Raw genomic sequence first — 24,780 nt, 5'->3', positions numbered from 1 at the left:
CCTGGTGGTGGTAAGAGAGCACGGGTCACAGACACGGCAGGGCGGGGGGAGTCTTCGTGTTCAATGACCTGGTGGTGGTAAGAGAGCACAGGTCACAGCCATGGCAGGGAGGGACGGGGAAGGGAAGTCTTCCTGGTCAATGACCTGCTGGTGGTAAGAGAGAACGAGCTGCAGGAGGGATGTCTTCTTGTGGAATAACATGCTAGGTGTGAGAGGTGGAGCGAGGGCCATGGAAGGTGAAGGAGGAAAGGAAGTGCTCCTGCTCCTTGCCCTGCACCGTTAGGTAGACAGGGGGGGAGATAGCCATGGAGGCCGGCGAGGGGAGAGCAAGCTTTCCTTTTCCTGCTGGTGGTGAGAATGAATTCCAAAGATGGAGGAGAACGCTAAGTGTTTAGATAATGTCTTGAGAGCTTCTCGTTGGCTCCCTCCAGATGTAAGAGGGGAAGGAGTGGCATTTTTTTAAAAGGTTTGTTTATGTACCGGAAGGGACACCTACCTGTACATAAACAAACCATGGCATTTTGCTTTTTCCATGTGTTCTGCACAAGGCAGCTCACATGGAAAAAGCAAAAACGAGGAGAAATAATGCATTTCTCCTCCTTTCGCCAACTTAAGACTAGGGTTTTCTTGGTCTTAATTTTGCGCTGCCTCCGATGTAAGCCACCCTTTTACATAGGGGGCAGCATCAAATACAATGGGTGTTGTAGTGGAATGCCCACCACAACACCCACTGCACGCCTCTTTCACCCTACCCATAGTGGCTTAACGCTGCTTTGTACATAAGGTGCAGGCCCTATCGCCAACACAACGTCCGTAAAAGTGACGTTGTGGGGGTGATAGTGGCTTCTACATATGCCCCATAGACTTTAAAAACCGTTCCTGGAAGTCGAGGGCTCTGTCCAGGATTATCACTGAGTCGTGAACAAACAAATCCACCAGTTCTGGCTGACCATAGCGTCGGGAGCCAGCTACAGTGCTGGGGAGACCCATAAAACAGGACCCCTTGAGATGCAGGCCATCAGACCTCGCAGTGAGCTCCGAAGGAGCGGCATCAACAGGAGTCGGTTCCGGGAGTCAGTGCAGAAGTCTTCGAGTCCTTGAAATCACATGTGGTGCAGGTCGAACTCCTTGAGTTTGAAGTCACAAGCACCGGCATCGGGGCTGCGGTGTGAAGCAGAGCGTTGTGACTTGCGGTACCCTCAGGTCACAGTTCACGCACTGGCTCGATGACGGACGACCAGCGGCATCGGTTAGACCAGGGCTGCAGTGTGAATCGGAGCGGTGCTCTTTGCAGTGATGACAGGTCACGTGCAGGCAGCGGCGTCATCTTTGCTGAAGCGATGTGATCGGTAGACCCAAGGCTGTGGTGCGAGATGGGGCAATGCGTTGTATAGGATGCCCAAGACGAGGTTTAGGCAGTGGCATCGGTTGACTATCTGGAATCAATGGTGCTGGCGTCGGTGGGCCGAGGCGTGGTTTGGAACGGGGTGGCGCGTCGAGTAATCTATGAGTGGTGCCCCCAAACCAAGGTGCAGTCAGCGGCGCCGTTGTCAGCTTGGAGCGGTGGCATCGGTGGGACCAGGGCTGCCGTGGGAAGACTGATGGTGGTCAGTGGTTTCTACGAGCAGTGTCCACTGGTCAAGTTCTGGGGTCAGGGCCCCAATATTTATACCACATGTTCCTTTAAAGTTGGTACAAACAAAGTTCCTCTGTCACACATAAACCAGTTCATCCTGGCTCAGGCCAGGTTCACACAGGAGGTGGAGACAGCTTTGTGAGAGGCAGCCACAGCCTACTCAGGTGCAAGCGACAACTCCTCCCACTACTCTTAATGCAGCCAGGTCTATTCATCCTGGCGTGGAGTCACCCAGGAAAGGCAGGACACACCTCAAACGCCCTTGTGTCTGTCTAGTGTGAAGGTCCATCCCCTGCTCCTGTCACTCAGAAGCACACAGGAAGGGTAAGCAAGAAAATGCCCACTTTCTAAAAGTGGTATTTTCGAGCACATCATATAAAAATCATCTTTCTTAAAAGATGTATTTTTAAATCCTTAGTTCAGGCATACTAAACTCCATTTTTCTATCGGCTCCCACTGGCCAGCTACCAGGTTGATATAGATGAGGAAAAAGGTAGACACGATTTGGACCCTGGAGGGTGATGTTGATGAGGACAAACGTAGACAAGAGTCGGACCCTGGAGGGAGATGTTGATGAGGACAAATGTAGACAAGAGTCAGACCCTGGAGGATGATGTAGATAAGGACAAACGTAGACAAGAGTCGGACCCCGGAAGATGATGTTGATGAGGACAAACGTAGACAAGATTCGGACACTGGAGGATAATGTAGATGAGGACCAACGTAGACAAGAGTCTGACCCTGGAGGGAGATGTTGATGAGGACAAACGTAGACAAGAGTCGGACCCTGGAGGGTGATGTAGATGAGGACAAACGTAGACAAGAGTCGGACCCCGGAAGATGATGTTGATGAGGACAAACGTAGACAAGATTCGGACACTGGAGGATAATGTAGATGAGGACCAACGTAGACAAGAGTCTGACCCTGGAGGATAATGTTGATGAGGACAAACGTAGACAACAGTCGGACCCTGGAGGATGATGTAGATGAGGACAAACGTAGACAAGAGTCGGACCTGGAGGATGATGTAGATGAGGACAAACGCAGACAAGAGTCGGACCCTGGAGGATGATGTAGATGAGAACAAATGTAGACAAGAGTCAGACCCTGGAGGATGATGTAGATGAGGACAAACGTAGACAACAGTCGGACCCTGGAGGATGATGTAGATGAGGACAAACGTAGACAAGAGTCGGACCCCGGAAGATGATGTTGATGAGGACAAACGTAGACAAGATTCGGCCACTGGAGGATAATGTAGATGAGGACCAACGTAGACAAGAGTCTGACCCTGGAGGATGATGTAGATAAGGACAAACGTAGACAAGAGTCGGACCCTGGAGGGAGATGTTGATGAGGACAAACGTAGACAAGAGTCGGACCCTGGAGGGTGATGTAGATGAGGACAAACGTAGACAAGAGTCGGACCCCGGAAGATGATGTTGATGAGGACAAACGTAGACAAGATTCGGACACTGGAGGATAATGTAGATGAGGACCAACGTAGACAAGAGTCTGACCCTGGAGGATAATGTTGATGAGGACAAACGTAGACAACAGTCGGACCCTGGAGGATGATGTAGATGAGGACAAACGTAGACAAGAGTCGGACCTGGAGGATGATGTAGATGAGGACAAAGGCAGACAAGAGTCGGACCCTGGAGGATGATGTAGATGAGAACAAATGTAGACAAGAGTCAGACCCTGGAGGATGATGTAGATGAGGACAAACGTAGACAACAGTCGGACCCTGGAGGATGATGTAGATGAGGACAAACGGAAAAATGTAGACAACAGTCGGACCCTGGAGGATGATGTAGATGAGGACAAACGTAGACAACAGTTGAACCCGGGAGGATGATGTAGATGACGACAAACGTAGACAAGAGTCTGATCCTGGAGGATGATGTTAATGAGGACAAATGTAGACAACAGTCGGACCCTGGAGGATGATGTAGATGAGGACAAAGGGTGATGTAGATGAGGACAAACGTAGACAAGAGTTGAACCCTGGAGGATGATGTAGATGAGGACAAATGTAGACAACAGTCGGACCCTGGAGGGTGATGTAGATGAGGACAAAGGGTGATGTAGATGAGGACAAACGTAGACAAGAGTTGGACCCTGGAGGGTGATGTAGATGAGGACAAACGTAGACAAGAGTCGGACCCTGGATGATGATGTAGATGAGGACAAACATAGACAAGAATTGGACCCTGGAGGGTGATGTAGATGAGGACAAACGGACAAATGTAGACAACAGTCGGACCGTGGAGGATGATGTAGATGAGGACAAATGTAGACAAGACTCAGACCCTGGAGGATGATGTAGATGAGGACAAACGTAGACAAGAGTCCGACCCTGGAGGATGATGTAGATGAGGACAAACGTAGACAACAGTCGGACCCTGGAGGATGATGTAGATGAGCACAAACGTAGACAAGAGTCGGACCCTGGAGGACGATGTAGATGAGCACAAACGTAGACAACAGTCGAACCCTGGAGGATGATGTAGATGAGGACAAACGTAGACAAGAGTCGGACCCTGGAGGATGATGTAGATGAGGACAAATGTAGGCAAGAGTCGGACACCGGAGAATGATGTAGATGAGGACAAACGTAGACAAGAGTCGGAGCCCGGAGGATGATGTAGATGAGGACAAACGGACAAATGTGGACAACAGGGGGACCCTGGAGGATGATGTAGATGAGGACAAATGTAGACAACAGTGGGACCCTGGAGGATTATGTAGATGAGGACAAACGAAGACAACAGTCGGACCGTGGAGGATGATGTAGATGAGGACAAATGTAGACAAGACTCAGACCCTGGAGGATGATGTAGATGAGGACAAACGTAGACAAGAGTCCGACCCTGGAGGATGATGTAGATGAGGACAAACGTAGACAACAGTCGGACCCTGGAGGATGATGTAGATGAGCACAAACGTAGACAAGAGTCGGACCCTGGAGGACGATGTAGATGAGCACAAACGTAGACAACAGTCGAACCCTGGAGGATGATGTAGATGAGGACAAACGTAGACAAGAGTCGGACCCTGGAGGATGATGTAGATGAGGACAAATGTAGGCAAGAGTCGGACACCGGAGAATGATGTAGATGAGGACAAACGTAGACAAGAGTCGGAGCCCGGAGGATGATGTAGATGAGGACAAACGGACAAATGTGGACAACAGTGGGACCCTGGAGGATGATGTAGATGAGGACAAATGTAGACAACAGTGGGACCCTGGAGGATTATGTAGATGAGGACAAACGAAGACAAGAGTCGGACCCTGGAGGATGATGTAGATGAGGACAAACGTAGACAAGAGTCAGACCCTGGAGGGTGATGTAGATGAGGACAAACATAGACAAGAGTCGGACCCTGGAGGGTGATGTAGATGAGGACAAAGGGTGATGTAGATGAGGACAAACGTAGACAAGAGTCGGACCCTGGAGGGTGATGTAGATGAGGACAAACATAGACAAGAGTTGGACCCTGGAGGGTGATGTAGATGAGGCCAAACGTAGACAAGAGTTGGACCCTGGAGGGTGATGTAGATGAGGACAAAGGGTGATGTAGATGAGGACAAACGTAGACAAGAGTCAGACCCTGGAGGGTGATGTAGATGAGGACAAACGTAGACAACAGTCGGACCCTGGAGGGTGATGTAGATGAGGACAAACGTAGACAAGAGTCGGACCCTGGAGGACCATGTAGATGAGGACAAACGTAGACAAGAGTCTGACCCTGGAGGGTGATGTTGATGAGGACAAACGTAGACAAGAGTCGTACCCTGGAGGGTGATGTTGATGAGGACAAACGTAGACAAGAGGCAGACCCTGGAGGATGATGTAGATAAGGACAAACGTAGACAAGAGTCAGACCCTGGAGGGTGATGTAGATGAGGACAAATGTAGACAACAGTGGGACCCTGGAGGATTATGTAGATGAGGACAAACGAAGACAAGAGTCGGACCCTGGAGGATGATGTAGATGAGGACAAACGTAGACAAGAGTCAGACCCTGGAGGGTGATGTAGATGAGGACAAACATAGACAAGAGTCGGACCCTGGAGGGTGATGTAGATGAGGACAAAGGGTGATGTAGATGAGGACAAACGTAGACAAGAGTCGGACCCTGGAGGGTGATGTAGATGAGGACAAACATAGACAAGAGTTGGACCCTGGAGGGTGATGTAGATGAGGCCAAACGTAGACAAGAGTTGGACCCTGGAGGGTGATGTAGATGAGGACAAAGGGTGATGTAGATGAGGACAAACGTAGACAAGAGTCAGACCCTGGAGGGTGATGTAGATGAGGACAAACGTAGACAACAGTCGGACCCTGGAGGGTGATGTAGATGAGGACAAACGTAGAGAAGAGTCGGACACTGGAGGGTGATGTAGATGAGGACAAACGTAGACAAGAGTCGGACCCTGGAGGACCATGTAGATGAGGACAAACGTAGACAAGAGTCTGACCCTGGAGGGTGATGTTGATGAGGACAAACGTAGACAAGAGTCGTACCCTGGAGGGTGATGTTGATGAGGACAAACGTAGACAAGAGGCAGACCCTGGAGGATGATGTAGATAAGGACAAACGTAGACAAGAGTCGGACCCTGGAGGGAGATGTTGATGAGGACAAACGTAGACAAGAGTCGGGCCCTGGAGGGTGATGTAGATGAGGACAAACGTAGACAATAGTCGGACCCTGGAGGGTGATGTAGATGAGGACAAACGTAGACAAGAGTCGGACCCTGGCGGGTGATGTAGATGAAGAATCTGCATGCACTGACTTGGGGAATGCTAAGGATTCAACTGAACCATTTGTGAGTCAACTCCACTGCATCCGAATGATGTACAAGAACATATCCCTCAAAACCTGCATATTACGAATAATTCAATTCTTAAGACCTTCCATGATGACTCATTGTTCGACTCGGGTCCTCTCACAGCTCTCTGATAAAAGAGCAAAATTATCCAGAAAGCAGCAAACTTTTATCAATGGGCCCTGTAAAGATCAGAAAAACCTATGAAGGCCAAGTGTATAATGGCCACCACTCCTAATGCCCATGATGCTGCTGTCAGAGTTTTGAAGTTTCAATCAGATAAACTCGAAGTCCAGATTGACCTACTGCACACCATAGCCACTTACACCGCAGGTATCGACAGACAATTGGGTCAGTAAACCACTTATTTACTGGGCAAAAACAGAAGCCTCAAATCCCGCTGAAAGGTGCTCTTGCTTCCCTGTTATCAACAAGTTGGAAACTCGTCCAGTTGTTCTGAACGACTTGGTCTTGGAAGTAAAATCACTCAAATCCAATCCTTGGACGGCATTCTCTCAAGGTGAGTCAAGCGCACTGTCTTCAGTCTTCAGATGGTTCTCCTAACACCCCTGGACCTAAAAAGAACCATTTAAACCTCTTCCTCCGTCAGTCCTATCTGTATGGTCTGTTGAACATCCTAATGTGCTCTCTGCTTTCGGGGAAAAACCAGCGCAAATAGATGAAATTTCAATATAAAATCTCAAAATAAGCAAACGTGACTTCTACGCAACTTTTAATTCCTCCTATAACACAGACGATTAAGGAAAGCCAGCCAATACAATTGCAAATACAATCAAACGTGACTAATTGTATGAAGCACACGCCATTCAAGTCAATCAACAATTATTGAACACAAACAAAATTAGTAATAAGCATAAGAGATTTCTTTTCTTGTCTTCTATTGTTGTATTTATTTTATTCAGGTGACCTTCCTTTAGCCAACACGTGTTTCGTCGTCTCTGGGAGGTATTCCCACGACTTCGTCAGGGTGGGTCTGTTGAAAGGATTCAGTAGTCAGACCTCCTGCCTAGAATAAACCAGCCTGGGAGGTCAAAAGTCTGGTTCTTCTGAGTGTGTCTAAATCCAATATATAGAAGGACCACAGAATGAAGTGCGGTGCATCAGGGGGCGGTATTCCCTCCTATGGTGCAGCAAAAAGGTCGCTGTGCTTTCAAACGAGTAAAGATGGCAGCTGTATATACTGCCCACGATAAGCAGGGCTCGAAAAAGCGAGGAACTCCCTTGTACGTTTGTGAGTCCGCGTCTTAAAATGCTGCATTTAACGCATTACAAAACTCTTCAAACCTCACAAGCTAACATTATAACTTCAATCACCCCCTTATCCTAGCGACAACAAAAAAACCTATCCCAGTGACTCCCCCCCAACAACTATTCTACGTCATTTATCCAGTTGACTTGCAGTTCTACCTCCACCTTTGGAGCTACATTATTCTCCGCGCCTTCCTGATGACAACCCTGATCAAGATGTAACATCAATTAAATTGACCTTCTATCCATGATATAAATCACAGGGGGAGTTGGATGTATAGAATGCAGATCGACTCTGAAAAGTTGGCATCTTTACCGTTGGCCAGCATTCTTGAGTTCAATTCATGGTGTGTGATCGAACTCCTTTGCCAGGATCTATAGTAGCGACGGCTTGAAACAGGGCTGCATGCTCGTCCCACTTTTATTTCATGTATTTATTTCCGTCCTGAACAAAAACGGATTCCTTTGTCCAGCTTGCAATATGCAGATGACTTAGTCCTTCTCAGTAAAACCTGTAATCACCCCCTTGCTGTGTACATCAAGAGCAAAGGGTTGAAAACTAACATAAAAAAAACAAAGTTATGTTGTTCGGCAGGCGGCGAGAAACAGCCAGCCTGGTATTTGGATGATAAGCTGGAAATAACTGGGACTTCGACCTATCTAGGGGTCATTTTTGACTGACTGGTCAATTTTAAGTCACTCTTTCAATCCTTCAAGCAAAAAGCAAAATCCCTTTTATTTGCATTCATTTTGTTACAACCAAAGCTGGGTGGCTTGTCACTGCTCCCCATTACCAGGAGACTTGATACTGTCCCTTTGCTACGGCTATGAAATGATGCGCGGCAGAGATTCAAAGCTCCTGGAAACAGTCCAAGCAAACACTCATGGACGTTTATTTAGAATGCAGCCTGATATGGCCCGGACCCGGATTCGCTTGGAGTTCGGCCTCGCAATGTAAGAGCTCTCAAGCAATCGGGCTTTTATTAAATTTTGTAAACATTTGAGGCGAGCGCCGGTATCCTCATTGGCCTTTCATTTATGGACCGTACTTGGATCCAGTTAGAAACAGAACCAGCGACATTCTCCGCTGTACAGAACTCAGAGCTCACTCCCCTTTGGGATTCCACTTCAACAGGGATCATTTTTAAATACAGTGAATGCATGAGCGATACTGCTTTCTCTCCTGCAGGATAAGAATCAATTTTCTAGGAAAGCTTATGCGTGGATGGTCATAAACTCATATGTGTAGCCATCATTCCATCAATACCTGGATATTTCCTTTTCGCCTCATCTAAAGTTAAAGATTTTTCACTAAAGAGGGGTAATTGTCCAACAAAAGACTTGACCCACCATTGAAGTACTCTTGGCCAAGTGAAAACGGTTGTCTTTGCGGGTCCCTGTTCTGTGCGCTTGTCCTACGTGGATTGTTGCACGTGGACACCTTTTGCACCTGCATTACATCTTTCTGCGCCTAAGACCCTGCAGCCAAGCTGAGATTCATTCTTTCATGAGTGGCAGCCACTGTTGTGCTAGACTGGAAAATACAAGGATAGTTCCTTACAGATGTACAGAGCAGGCAGCTACTTATACATTTTAAAGTCATTTGAGTAGCTACTGAGAAATGTAGGTTTTTATTCCTATGGGGATGGCAAATTTTGAAAAAACAAGTAGGGTCGGCAGTTTGCACATATTTAATATTCTTTGTATTTTACTGTTCTAACTCACTCGCGTGCAAATTTGAAAAAAGTTTAATTGCCCAAGCAATAAAATTAAATACATAAATAAACATTACAGTATTAAAAACTATTCAGGAATACGTAAATGTTTTTGGCACAAACAGGACAAATAAGGAAGTTAATTTCTTATTGATGGCAGTTGTTGATGGGAGGGTTAAATTCCCTTTTGTATCCCCACACTAACGTTGTACGTGGAAAGCGCTTCTCCAAAGTGTAAGTGACATGTGCAGTTAAGAGACACCAAGGTGAATATATCTGAAACTACGCAGTATTGGATCTTTCATAGATCTTTCATCGCTACCAAAGGTGCAGAGGGTTTTGACGGCCCAGAGCCAGCTTCCTTCGGGCATTGGAAGGAGCAGACAATGTCCTGAGTTGTTTTTTGACAGACGTTTACCAGTCAGAGTCCTTATGGGGAAGGGCGCTCCTCTCTCGTCAATTTTAAATAAAAGCTTCTTCACGCGGTCCTCCTTCAGATTTTCACTTTGAAGTATGCTGAGGGTACAAAGGCCTCCTTTTTTAGGTCTCGCCTGACCCAGCGCATGCGCTGGTCTGGCGAGACTTATTGAGAGGGCTCCAAAAAGTGCTACCAGGCCAGACTAGAGCTACAGTGCATGTGCGCGGGCGCGCGCGCTGCGTTTAACCGTGATTACTGTCACTTTCGGGGCCGCAAGGCCGCTTTGATGTTTGATCGCGATCACTTTCACTTTTGCGGCCGCAAAGCCGCTTGGCATAGCCAATAGGTCTCGCTTTTGGGACCTTATAAGTATTTAGTTATCCAGCACAATATCCTTGGTGCAACAACATCAACTGTTGCATGGCTAAACACTTATAAGATCCCAAAGGCGAGACCTATTGGCTATGCCAATGCTTGTTTATCATTGCTTCAGAGATTTCGAAGAGCCTTTTTCTCCTTCCTCTGAGCACTGGAGCTCCTTGCTTTTTGACTTTTGAAGTCAGATCAAAAGTCTGTCTTCTCTGTCCTTCAGAGACTTCGTAGACGATGTTCTACGCATTTTACAGTCCTTCGCCTTATGCAGTGAATGCGGTCAGTGCTTGGCCTCCTTGTGTGGCTCCTCGGAGGGAAGTCTCTTCTTACTAATAGTTAAAATGCCTTCCTTTGGAGCCTCAAACATGGTCTGATTTGTCAATAGCTTATTAAACTATTGGGTTCTTTCATTTTTGAAGATAGCCTGAGAAATGGGCACTTATGTGACTGAATGAGCGCAGCTCTAGAGGGACTCCCTCCTCACGCGGCGTGCGGTAGAAATCTGAACCGTGTGACCTGGGTGAGGAGAGGCGAATACTGTGCTTTGCTCTGATTGGCTGAATTTTAGATCTTTATAATGATGTGAATAGGCCACAGTGGTGGCCACGTTAAGGCTATTCTATATGTTTCTCATTGTACTGCTCATTATGGCTACTGGGGGCTCCCAGCTCGACGAATGGGTTGATTCAAGCTCGTGAATCTATGAAAGATTCCAATACTGGAAAACCTCAGTCACAGCTCAGTCATTTTTCTTCATTTTATGGAAGAAGAGGAATCATAAAATAAGCATTGGCAATGCCAATAGGTGGGGCTTATGAATGAAAGTGCATTTTGTGTCAAAGATGGGATTAGGCACTCAGTAAGTCATCATACATGTATTCCGTCACTCATCTTTGCACTCAGGCATCTATTCATCCATCCACTGACTCATCCTTTCACTCATCCACTGACACAACCGCAATAAAACACACACAAAATCAACAGCATATGCAAGATGAATTAAAAGAATACAAGTACAAAAAGGAAGTACTTGCAATAACAAACTAAACATAGCAGTGGGTGTCCGTCTTGCAGAGGAACTGTAAATAATGTATTGTTGTTTTAAAGTTCCAGCATGGCCGCCACATTTAGAACCTACGCGTTGGCCATCTTGTAATGGTAAAACAATACACTGGAATTATGCGGCAGGGGAGCACCAAATTATGTAGCAGGGTTGACTAAATTATGTGGCTGCAAAAGACAAATTCTGCAGCATAATGTAGCTTATTTGTTTATAGTATTAATTCATTATTTTGTTACACTTGTTAAATCGTCTGGGCACAGGTTTAGCCTCATTAGTATCAGTTTAACAACTAAATATAGAAATAAACAAATGAAAGATGACCAGTTGACCTTTCGAAGGGCCCTCCACAGCGCGCAAACACAGCGCCGCGTTTGCAGTAACTTTTGATGCATTTGAGCAAGAAACTATTTTGTTTTTGTCAAAATCTGCAGATTATGCAGCAGATGATGGGTTTTGTAGCAAATACGCCAAATCCATACTTATGCGACTGTGGCCGCAGAGTAGCGTAATTGCAGTGGCCCTGACTGTGGACAAGAGCATTACAAAGTGGTCTCTGGGCTGAGAGGACGTGGCCGCGTGGGATGCAGTGCACTGCAGATATAATGAACGCAAGCAAATGACCCGTTGGAGAGCGGCCGTGTCTGATTGAGAAACATCCATATAAAAAGTGGAGAAGCAAAGAAATGAAAGGGGAACTCTAAAGAGACAACACTGAAGACTAAAGGACGGCGAACCAGACCTGACACTGAATCGCACTCATTGTCAGGTGGATGTGCACATATGATCAGAGTAAAAGAGCCAATGATTGGTGTAGACTGAACCATCACCCCATGATGTTTGCGATGATGGATGGAAGCAGAGTGTGGCTGGCACTCCGACAGGCCAGCGGCAGAACAGAGTTGACCCATAGGCCCTCTATGTATCTATATGCATATATATTTCTATGTATGGATTATTTCCTTATTTGTTATTACAAGCTCCAGGCAGACAGCTAAGAAGAGATTCTAGCGAGAATGATAGAGTTAAGATCTTAACTAGACTATATACAATAGCAGGATATTATGGGCCAAACCATGATCTTCCCAATAAAGAGGCTTATGAGGACTAAAAAAAAAAGAAAAAAAAGAATGATTACAGTCAAACCTTCGCCTCCTGGGGTTTGTCAGAGGTTGTGCTCAACAGCAGAATCCTCCCTGTAGAGCTCATCTGTGGTATTTCATTTAACAAAATACCCGTCTGTACGCTTTAATGCAGAGAAATACAACGCACCCTCCCAGCGGACTCTAGCTTCTGCTTGTCACAATCAGTCTATCAGACCTACTGACCCTTCATAATAAACAGATCAGATTATGGTGTTGGAAATACATATTACTAGTGAACCAATCGGGCCTCTAGCTGTTCTGATTGGCCAACTGAGGCCTTCTGAACTGAAGCTTTCCCACAAGGCAGCCATCAGGCACACAGTCATGAAATTAAAAAACTCCTACTGCCTTTATCGTAACTTTTCATTGTAACCAGTCAAGTCTCTAAACTTTATCATTGGCCTACTGTTGGCCATATGCCGTCCCACGAGGCACCCATCAAGTGTACCGTGATACAGTTATAATTATACACAAAATACAGCTCTCACAAACAATATAAAACCCCACTCAAAGCGCCTACTAAGGATTCCAGAGTGCAAGTCATTGATCCCCATCATGTGCTCAGGCGGGTCGCCAACACCCTTGCCTACTACCGTAATCTGCAAGATTACACGCAACAAAATACCTGCCAGCAGGCTTTAATGCAGAGCAATTACAATCCACCCATGAATGCTTCCTGCCTTTAACACAGGCTTTTAAGGCCTTCTTTCTTTGTCATAACTTTTCATTATAAACTGATCTCCCCCTAAGGAATACCACATAACATTTGCCAGTGCACTTTTTACCAGTGGCCGACATTATAAACAACACAGGCCTGCCGAAGTGCACATAGGCTGGCAGTCATCAGCCGTACATTTATAGAAGTACAAATATGTACTAACTTACAGTTGTCAAAACAATGCCCAGCCCCTCCCAGCAGGGCCCAGCAAGAATCCTCACAGTCGAGCACTAGCAGGGTTTGTCAGAGTGGACGACCAACACCAAAGCCCTTCCCTGCTGCGATGATCAGTGAGAACACAGGTAATGGAAGGCTCTTCGATGATGCAAAGCAATCCAATGTTAGAGGCCTATTTACCGTTACTTTTCATGATGCATAAGCCAGGCATCCTGCCTTTGTAATGGCCAGACCTACGGCATTTCAGCAACAGCAGCAGCCCATGGAATGACTTCTTGTGGCCATCAGACCTAGGACCCACACCCACGCCCTCCAATAACACCAGACACCTCGGAACCATCATTGACAAGAAGTTCACAATGAAATCTCAGATCAACGATTCCTCCTCCGCCTGCTTCCTCTCTGTGTGCATACTGCGTAAGATCTTAATTGGCTACCACTGCGCACAAGATGCACCATGACACAGGCCCTCAACACCAGAGAACTGGCTTATGGCAACGGAATCACCGCACACCTCCTTCGAAGACTTCAAGCCAGACAGAACTGCTCAGCAAGACTCATCCTCGTCCTCCTCAACTCCACTGGCTCCCCAGAAGAGATGCCAATTCAAGCTGCTGACCCACAACTGGCTTTGTCATAATGTTTGATAACAAACCGATCTACCCTATGACATTTTGATGCCTTTTCCCAGTGAACCGATGACGCCGTTCCCCTTTACTATTGGATTTACACCTTACCAGTCTGTTCAAGGGTCTCTTTCAACCGTCATACATACAGGTATAAAATTGCAAATATGTTGAAAAACGCAGTTTGCAAAACAAGATACAACTCATCTCAAAAAGGCCTAAGAAGAATAATCGCAGTGAAAGTCCCTCAGGCTTGTTGGAGTTAAAACTTAATGCGGACAAGACAGAGGTCCTGTTTTTTAACCAACCCATCCCCCCCATCCAATGTATGGTGGCCATTGGAATTGGGTGACGTGCCCACTCCGAAGGACTCGGTCAAAGATGGGATAAAGATCTGTCCCTCACGACCCATGTTCAATTGGTTTTGGCGGCATGTTTTGGCAAAATCAAAACCATCAGAAAATGTATACATTTCCTGCCTGACTCAACCTGCAAAACCGTGATCCACGCACTGAGCACCTCCCACCTCGATTACGCGAATGGCCTGTACATGGGGATGCTGCTCGGTTTGATCCATAGACTCCAGATTATTCAAAATGCGGCAGCCCGACTGGTTTGCGGCGTCCCGCTTCGACACCGCATCTCTCTTTACCTCAAGCAACTGCACTGGCTGCCGATAGCCAAACGGATTGAATTTAAGGCCCTGACGTTTACCTTTCCAGCAGATAAAGGGAGAGGGCCTATCGATCTGAGGAGGAGACTTCGTCCTTATCAACAAGACAGACCTTTAAGGTCCAACCACAAACACTTTCTCTCCGTACCGGGCTTTTCGAAAGCAAGAATGGGAGGCAAAACATTCGAGGTGGGGACCACCAAATGCTGGAATAACCTCCCCCCCCATCTACGCATGATGCAGTTCGAACAGGAATTCAGAGAAGCCTTGAAAACCTGGCTTTCCAGTCAGAATATCTAGTGTTGAGCTGTCCTCTACCCTGTCACTGTCTGCTATAGCGCCGGGACACCTCATTTGGGGTAGCTGCGCCCTCTACAAATGCCTGTATTATCATTATCGTTATTAGTGGGGGGATTGCGCACAATCCCGTGCCTGCTCTGGGATTATTTGGGATTACATAGAGGAAAATATCTGTCCTTAGCCTGTAACACGATTTAATTTTAATGACAACCAACTATTAAAGGCTCGCTGGCTTTAACAAATGCTTTTCGCAATCGATAAGCCATACCAACTGTCTTCGTCACAACGTTTCATAATAAGCAGACGAGACCAGTGGCATCGGACATCACGTGTCCAGGTGCAGCCGTCGGGCCTGGAGCTCGTCACCATAACCGACTCAGACCTACAGTTGAGAGTGTAAGCTTTTCCACAAAGCAACATTCAGTCATAAAAGTAGAAAGGTACAAAACTACTGTTAGCTAAGCAAAATAATACCTCTCCTAAGAGGGCCTAACAAGGATTCCCAAAAACCAGCCATCCGTAGCCACAGTTTGTCATATGGGTAACGAACACCAAAACCGTTGCTTACTGCGGTAATCTGTGAGATTCCATGGAAGAAAATACCTATTTGCAGGCTTTAATATATGGTAATAACAGAGTGCCTATTGACTTTAACATGTGCTTTTCACAATAAATACGTCTGGCCGAGTGCCTTTATCTTAACATTTCATATTAAACAGATCAGGTCTACAGCCATGATCGTTGGCGGCCGCCATAACCAAGTCAGTCCTGCTGGATCGAGTGTAAGCGTTGGCAGAAACCGAAAAGTGCAATACAAGCAGTCTTTCTAGTGGAAGCCCGCAAATACAGACCAATCAAATCCTCTTCTTTGGGGAATCAACATGTGGGCGGAGCCTAAGCCCGTCTGCCATTACTGCTCTGAAAGCTCTGTTTGTTGATCACATAAGGTCGTGCGACATTAGTACTGTCAAGCCAGAGCTAATCATCCATGCAGGATAGTCCTGGGCATTCCATACTCTCCCACTGAAAAGTCTAAAGGTAATGATGGAAGGGGAGTGTGCTGCTGGGACTGTAATACATTCCTCGTGACTGCCGTCCTCTTACCTGTGCTGCTGCCAGAGAAGAAAACACCGTAAACTATCGAGTTATCTAAGACAATCACAGCATTACAATGCAATGTGGATCTCTGAAAGTTCAGGCTCAGGCAGCTGGATAAATGAACACAATAATCACAGCTGCATGGAGGGAAAGCAGTTTTTCTGTGTGATGCACACAAACTCTGCCCAATCAAAACATTTGCTCCTGTGGGCGGAGCCAATGCCCCTCTTTGTGGTACTCCACAAAGCTCTTCTAGGTTGATCACATTATGGTGGCCGACAATTGCACCCCTAAAGCCAGACCTAAAACCTGGAGTCATCAAGCCTCGGGATGAGCAATCGTTTCACAGGAACTGCCACACAGTGATTAAGGTGACCCACCAGCCAGGAGGCGAGGGACAGACAGACAGACAGGTAAACAGAGAAGAGGACCTGAGTGTGACCGGCCCCTTCCACATAGCGCATCACAGAGACCACTTTCAACACACCAAAAAACAACTGGAATCAATAAAAAAAAAAGAATAATCTTAAAGCTGACAAAGAATTAAAACACATCTGGTGAAAAGAACATGGGCATACCTATCACAGCACTGAGAGTTAAACAGAAGAAATACACTTTGAGCATGTGGGAGCCAGAGAATATAATGTCCGACAGTCGACAACATGGATTCAGCAGGAGCGAGAATCGTCCATAACTCCACCAGACTTGTGTACAGTGGTAACTTTTCATCGCTAAATTAGGCAGAATCTCACCACTTCCAGTCTCTTTGTTTTCAAGGCTGGTTTGAGCCAGAGTTCTTGTTCAGCGGTAAAGGGGGGACAAAGGCAAGTAATGTGAAAAAGGTTTTTTCATGCAGCTCACATAACCAGAAGCTGCTTGACCATTAACTGTAGAGCGGCAATCAGACGCCGTAGCGAATCCTTCAAGACAAGACTGTGATCGATGCCTACAACACAGACCTCTGAATGAACGGGATACCAACAATCATATATCATAATTACGTGCAGCATAAGAATATTTAACAGGGACTAGCTGCACGATGACCATTGCAAGAACTGGATTGCATTTATTGTAGTGACGTTTATACAGTTAAACCTTTTTTTTGCTTCTCTCAGCCTCTGGTGCTTTGCCTTTCCCCTCTAGTAGCACATTTCTTTGTTTTTTCTTCCAGTAACATCCATGTTTTTCTTCTCTACCTTTTGTAACATCAAGCACGTTCTCTTTCTTAACCTTCCTTTATTTTATTTTCGCACTTCTGTAATGCAAATTTTTCTTCTCTTTCTCTTCTGTAAAACTAATGTTTCCCCTTTTGTAGCGTGTGTTTCTTTCTTCACGCCCTTTGTAGCATTGATTTTCTTTTTTGCCCATTGTGTGGTGTATCTTTAGGTCGCGCCTATAGTCAGCGCGCATGCGCTGCTCTGCAAGACTGGCTGTACTGGAGCATGGAAAAGAAGCTCCGCCCACACTCCGCCCATATTTGTCATTGGCTTCTGTCTTTGTCCTTCAAATGCAGGCTTCTAATTCAGTAATCAGCTTGTTAGTCCCTCGTTAGTACCGCCTTGTCTTCATTTGTGACCTCCCATGCCTACTGGCCCTTTTACTTCAGTTGTTACACTGTAGTGTTAATTAGTTTGTAAGCACTATTTTCTTTATTGAGTTTCTTTTACTCTAAGCAGGAAGTGTGCTGCTTCAGCTGGAACCGCTTGTGTTTTTTTAGCAGCACGGTAGCGCTTTATCTTTGATTATTTGTTTTGAAATTAACAACACGGGGGCCCGCTTTCAATAACAACACATGTCCTCGTGTCTGTTTCTTTCCTCCCCTCCGTCCCCTGTGACCAACGCCAAACAGGGTCTCTGAGGGCTCTCTTGTGAGTTGCACGCTTTCACCTGAGTGCATGCGGCGTTCATCAGGAACCCCCGGGCCAGTTACATTTGCAGCACAACCCCTCTGGGGTGAGCCCTGCCAAGGACGGAGCATCCTCAGGGTGCTGCCGGGAGACGCGGTTCCACGCTCGAGGCTTCAGCAGCAGTGCTGCTGCAAAAGGCTGACTCAGCCGCAGATGCTATGAACTGAAGGGCGGTGATTGTGTACCGTTAAATGGAATAACAAACTTGTTTGCCACTAAAAGATCGGTATTAAGATATAAGAAAGAAATTACCCAGAGGAAACACATTTCTTTGAGGTTTGAAAAAATGGGCCCTTTTGATTGCTTTTTTGGTTACAGGCGAGCTCATACATAATAGACACTTCAGTCGTTTATTACTGTCACGGGCGAGACTCAGGTGGTCTTGCACCCCTGTATACTCCTGGCTGTGAGGGATGCATGCGCGTCACTACAGGGCACCCTCGAGTGGGCCCAGTGCCTCACTTCATCCCCTACAACTTCGGGTGGCCCACACAAAGTCCTTCTGTTGTTGAGTAGGTTAAGGGTTAGGCCGGTGGTTGCACTGCTGGCTTCTGCTGAAACCACTGCTTCTGTTGAGCTCACACTTGGGGTGCCTTCAGGGGTGTTCTTTAATTTTCCTTGCTCAAATACTCCTGCATTTAGTAAAAGTCAATAAGAATACTATTTCTCAAGATGTCTCAGATGTTGCATAGGCATTGCAGAGAGCTAACAAGCAAAGGGCATTTGGCTAGTGCCCCCCCAGTAGCCGGATGCTTGGGTACAGAGAGACTGGGTATTAGAGTCGTTAGGGGTTATAGCGTTATCGGCTTGTGCGTGTCCCCTACGCTGGTGATATTTGTTTTTATTTGACTGCGAGTTTGAAATCCCCCTTCTGTTTTTTTATCTACCCCAAGAGTATTGCCTTTGAGTGATTAGTGATGAGTGATTAGTGGCGCTGGCCTCCTCCCCTCCATGCAGACCTCAACCACTATAAATGCTATCAATGGAGCACCCTGTATTTACCAAACTCTGCCTTTCAGCATTCTGAAAGTGCACTTTTCTCCTTCCCTTGGAAAGACAATGTATAATGTTCTCCTTGCCTGAAAAGGCACTATTGACAAAGAGCCATGTGGGGCCCTCTCTCTGGCCTCTATTCAATTAAAATCCAAAATTCAGCCTTTTCCCTGCATCGGCGAAGCCGGGAAAGAGCCACCAGTCGAGGGCATCTGTGGAGCTCATAAGTCCTAAAGGAAGTGGTCACTGTTGACCCAGTTCATTGCTTGAATATGTGAGAACCTCGCACTTCTTTGCTTTGATAATAGTTATCAGAGTTAGGAAGTTGACGCTACGAGCACTCGCACATTACAGTTGTGAGCGATTGAGTGCCAGGATAATGTGCTGCATGGCTAAATACTTATAAGGTCCCAAAGGCGTGACCAATTGCATTGCAAATGCTTGTTTATTTTACTGCTCTTGTAAAGGTAATTTCTCTCATCTTCATCTGCAATGTCATTTTTCTACCTCTCCCTCTTGAAACACTCATGCCTTTTTCTCACCCCCCTTAGTAATATTACTTTGTTCCTTTTCCCCATGTTGAAGCATTTATCTCTTCTTACTGTCCTGCTGATATTTCTTTCTCATTTCTCCTTCTCTTTTATAGGTAACTAAGATTTTTCAGAAGAAAAAGATTTTAGTGACCTACAGTTTCCGCCAGTCTTTCCCTCTCGTGGACATGCAGATGCAGCTCTTCCAAAATTCATGTGAGTATCGACAGATTGTGGGGCCATTTTTATTCACACAAACTCCCCAGCCAGTGCTGCTGCCAGACTAGACATGAGTCTTATGGTGTGCAGTCTGCTTGAGAAGCAAAAAATAACTGTAGAGTCCGGGTGTGGCCCAACAGGCTCCCGCTTCCCTTCATTGCTGTAGCCACAACACAACCTGTAACCATACTTGTCTTGGAAACTTATGAAATGGTGACTGTGCGTGACCAGGACTTTGTGCTAGTATGACGCGCGAAACTACCATGTGTGTCTGCCTGTGTGCGACTAGGACCCTGTGGCAGTAGGCAGAGTCAACCCACTAGACATGTCTGTGTGCAACCAGGACCCTTTCGGAGTAGGCCGAGTGAAACCACTACACATGTCTGTGTGCAACCAGGAGCCTTTCGGAGTAGGCCGAGTGAAACCACTACACATGTCTGTGTGCAACCAGGACCCTTTCGGAGTAGGCCGAGTGAAACCACTACACATGTCTGTGTGCAACCAGGACCCTTTCGGAGTAGGCCGAGTGAAACCACTAGACATGTCTGTGTGCAACCAGGTCCCTTTCGGAGTAGGCCGAGTGAAACCACTACACATGTCTGTGTGCAACCAGGACCCTTTCGGAGTAGGCCAAGTGAAACCACTACACATGTCTGTGTGCAACCAGGACCTTTTCGGAGTAGGCCGAGTAAAACCACTACACATGTCTGTGTGCAACCAGGACCCTTTCGGAGTAGGCCAAGTGAAACCACTACACATGTCTGTGTGCAACCAGGACCTTTTCGGAGTAGGCCGAGTGAAACCACTACACATGTCTGTGTGCAACCAGGACCTTTTCGGAGTAGGCCAAGTGAAACCACTACACATGTCTGTGTGCAACCAGGACCCTTTCGGAGTAGGCCGAGTGAAACCACTAGACATGTCTGTGTGCAACCAGGACCCTTTCGGAGTAGGCCGAGTGAAACCACTAGACATGTCTGTGTGCAACCAGGACCCTTTCGGAGTAGGCCGAGTGAAACCACTAGACATGTCTGTGTGCAACCAGGACCCTTTCGGAGTAGGCCGAGTGAAACCACTAGACATGTCTGTGTGCAACCAGGACCCTTTCGGAGTAGGCCGAGTGAAACCACTTCACATGTCTGTGTGCAACCAGGACCCTTTCGGAGTAGGCCGAGTGAAATCACTAGACGTTTCTGAGTGGAAATGATCTTAACAGGGGGAAGAGAGGCTGAATTATACAGCCCACACCAGTACTGGCTCCCAGTGCATTGGAGTCATACCAAAGATTTGGAGGCTCTGACGGAGTGGAGTCACCGCGGGTTTCCCCAGAGTGCTTCGCACCCGTGTTGGATGCTTCTGCGCTTCTGGTCACTGAGGGAGTTGTTCATTTGAAGTGTCTGCCTCTGATCATCTTTTTTATCTTGCAACACTACACACCTTTGTAAAACCCACTGGATCCTCCCATTTCCTTGAGACCTGTGCTCATTCGTCCTGTAAGTGTTCATGGATCCATTCATGGACCGTGTGCGCGTGGAACAAGTGGTCCACAGGACGCCATCATCCCCATCAGTTTCATATCGTTCTCACGATCAGATACTGTCCCTTCCTGTAGATGTGAGTTTGCTCTCTCTGTGACCAGTCTCTCTTGGTTTACTGTTAGGAACACTTTTTCCTGTTCCGAGACTAGCTATGATCTTTCTAGATATATTATGAACCCCAGCCTGTGAAGTACTACCATCACTGTCCGAATCTTCTTCTGGCATTGGGCTTGTGCGCTCACCTTTACCAACCAGTCATCCAGATAGGCGTGTACAGAATCCCATTCTTCTTAAGTATGCAGCTGCCTGAGACTTTGTGAAGTCCCTGGCAGCAGATTTTATCCCAAAGGATGATACCTTGCACAGATAATGTACCTTGTCTGTGACAGATCTGAGATACTTCTTGTGCAGGTTGGCGTCCCTGAGGTCTGTGATGAATCTGTGGTACTTCTTGTGCAGGTTGGCATCCCTGAAGTCTGTGACGAATCTGTGGTACTTCTTGTGCAGGTTGGCGTCCCTGAGGTCTGTGAAGGATCTGAGGTACTTCTTGTGCAGGTTGGCGTCCCTGAGGTCTGTGACGGATCTGAGGTACTGCTTGTACAGGTTGGTGTCCCTGAGGTCTGTGACGGATCTGAAGTACTTCTTGTGCAGGTTGGCGTCCCTGAGGTCTGTGACGGTTCTGAGGTACTTCTTGTGCAGGTTGGCATCCCTGAGTTCTGTGACGGATCTGAGGTACTGCTTGTGTAGGTTGGTGTCCCTGAGGTCTGTAATGGATCTGATATACTTATTGTGCAGGTTGGCATCCCTGAGGTCTGTGAGGAATCTGAGGTACTTCTTGTGCAGGTTGGCGTCCCTGAGGTCTGTGACGGATCTGAGGTACTTCTTGTGCAGGTTGGCATCCCTGAGGTCTGTGACGGATCTGAGGTACTTCTTGTGCAGGTTGGTGTCCCTAAGGTCTGTAACAGATCTGAGGTACTTCTTGTGCAGGTTGGCATCCCTGAGGTCTGTGACGGATCTTAGTTACTGCTTGTGCAGGTTGGCGTCTCTGAGGTCTATGACGGATCTGAGGTACTTCTTGTGCAGGTTGGCGTCCCTGAGGTCTGTGACGGATCTGAGGTACTTCTTGTGCAGGTTGGCGTCCCTGAGGTCTGTGACAGATCTGAGGTACTTCTTGTGCAGATTGGCGTCCCTGAGGTCTGTGACGGATCTGAGGTACTTCTTGTGCAGGTTGGCGTCCCCGAGGTCTGTGACGGATCTGAAGTTCTTCTTGTGCAGGTCGGCATCCCTGAGGTCTGTGAGGAATCTGAGCTACTTCTTATGCAGGTTGGCGTCCCTGAGGTCTGTGACGGATCTGAGGTACTGCTGTGCAGGTTGGCGTCCCTGTGGTCTGTGACAGATCTGAAGTACTTCTTGTGCAGGTTGGCGTCCCTGAGGTCTGTAACAGATCTGAGGTACTTCTTGTGCAGGTTGGCGTCCCTGAGGTCTGTGATGGATCTGAAGTACTTCTTGTGCAGGTTGGCGTCCCTGAGGTCTGTGATGGATCTGAAGTACTTCTTGTGCAGGTCGGCATCCCTGAGGTCTGTGAGGAATCTGAGGTACGTCTTGTGCAGTTAGGCATCCCTTAGGTCTATGGTTGCCATGTTTTTCCCCTTCCTGTAGACTCAGTATGATCTCTTGAGGCATGGTCATTTGCACCTCTGATGTGTCAGGGATGTATGGAGCCCGAACAAGGCTGTCAAGCACATAAATGCATTGGAACTCATGACAGGCTTCCTGGCACTAAAGCTTTTCACACCCAGATAAAGGAGAAAACATTTCGGGCCCAGATAGAGAATGCAACTACAATGTCTAACCACGAAAAGCAGGGAGAGACAAAATCACATAGCAGCAGGCAGGCCAAGCAGGCAAAGAGACTGCTTGCGCGAATGGGAACTGAAACTGTAGGTACTGAAAAGGGTTTGTTTGAGGCACGTGAGCTGTAAATCACATGCTTTGCATACTCCTGCCATCTAGTGTTGGGTCCGGATGTTTGCAAGTTGTTTTTCTTCAAAGAAGTCTTTCCATTCACGAGGTAAGGTGACTCCTCCTTTCGGTGATATTGCGCATGGACATCGACTCTATTGTTAGATTGTTTTTTCCGTCATTGGGTTTGGACATGAATTGCTGTGCTCCGGTTTGAAACCGTTCTTCGGATTCTCCTCGGTGCGCAATCTACTCTACCCGCGTCAGTATTGTTTTGAGCGCGTATCCCACTTCTCCGCGTATTGTATCAGTCGAGGAAAATCTATATTTCGATCGGAAAACTACGGGAAGGTCATTGGGCCTAACCGCGTCAGTCCACCTTGCAGTCGATGGAACGACTCCATTGAAATTCTGTCCTCAGTGCCACGCGAAGTTACCATGCACCGACTGTGCTTATCTCCGTAGCACAATGAACAGGATTGTGACGCGTGCAGATCGTTTTGATAGAAGAAAACACTCCGCGATCGTCAGGCTCGACCTCGTGAAATGCAAAGCCAGAACATCAAATACATACAAATCGGGCCCAAAACAAAAGGAACTTTATATTAATCTCGATACAGGACATGTTCTTACTAAACCGCCTCAGAAGTGCTAACCTGAGTCACAGGACACACATTATCACATTCCTTTGAAGAGGAAGAATGTCGGGACTAGCCCCTCTCTTCCATCACATTCCCCTACACCACCTTCCCACCTTAGAACATTTACTTACTGCACCAACTAACTCTCCACCACCACAACCTGATGACGATGACGATGGAGATGGTGGGGATAATATTTTACCAGTGGATCCCTGGAAGGACTACAACACTGATTCACCCACAGACAATGACCATGACCATGACCATGACCCTGCAAAGCCTTCCCCTCCTGACGGCAATGTAGGATCTCTAGAATTACTTACTAGAGCTTCAGAATATGGGGTACATTTACACAAGGAGTCTCGAGAGGAAGATTTCCTATTTGAAACGCCCAGTAGCACACAAAGGTCTAGTCAGACTCTCCCTATGCTCAAAGGCATGATGAGACATGCCGATGATATATTCAAAGACCCTGTTTGTGCTCGCATTCTCACCCTAGAATAGACAATAGAATGTAAGCCGGCTCCGTCTGATCCAGCTTTTATTAAAGAACAGTTACCACTAGGCTCTTTGGTCGTCCCTAATACCCGTAAACGGGCCAATTCACAAAGAATCAATATTAATAGACGCCTCTGGCAAACGAATAGTCGCCCACGCAGCGATTCATTGGCGCATCGCCAACACTCAGGCTCTACTAGCCAGGTATGGGAGAGGGCACTGGGACGACACGGAGCAATATCTCCAATATCTCCCAGATGAGCATAAGGCTAACGCTCAAGATTTAATGCAAGAAGCAAAGCTCGTCTCCAGTTCCTCTATTAGGTGTGCTTTAGATGCTGCTGACAACGCAGCTAGAGAGATCAACACTAGTGTGTTACTAAGGAGGTCCGCATGGTTGAGGATTTCCGGTTTTAAAGCTGAAGTCCAACAATCCATTTTAAATA

General features: G+C 46.9%; 1 protein-coding gene across 3 annotated transcripts in view; it reads left to right on the top strand.

Annotated features, from left to right (window-relative positions):
• IQSEC2 (IQ motif and Sec7 domain ArfGEF 2) overlaps nt 1–24,780 on the top strand; it is a 559,465-nt gene that overhangs the window by 409,210 nt on the left and 125,475 nt on the right. For all 3 annotated transcript variants that reach the window (XM_085629906.1, XM_085629904.1, XM_085629905.1), the window contains one exon: nt 19,593–19,692. In XM_085629906.1, coding sequence (XP_085486032.1) covers nt 19,593–19,692 — 100 coding nt within the window. The remainder of the gene's footprint in view (nt 1–19,592; nt 19,693–24,780) is intronic.

The sequence above is a fragment of the Triturus cristatus genome, chromosome 10 (assembly GCF_964204655.1).
Source record: "Triturus cristatus chromosome 10, aTriCri1.1, whole genome shotgun sequence".
Lineage (NCBI taxonomy): Eukaryota > Metazoa > Chordata > Amphibia > Caudata > Salamandridae > Triturus > Triturus cristatus.
This window is presented reverse-complemented; position numbering and strand designations above follow the sequence as displayed.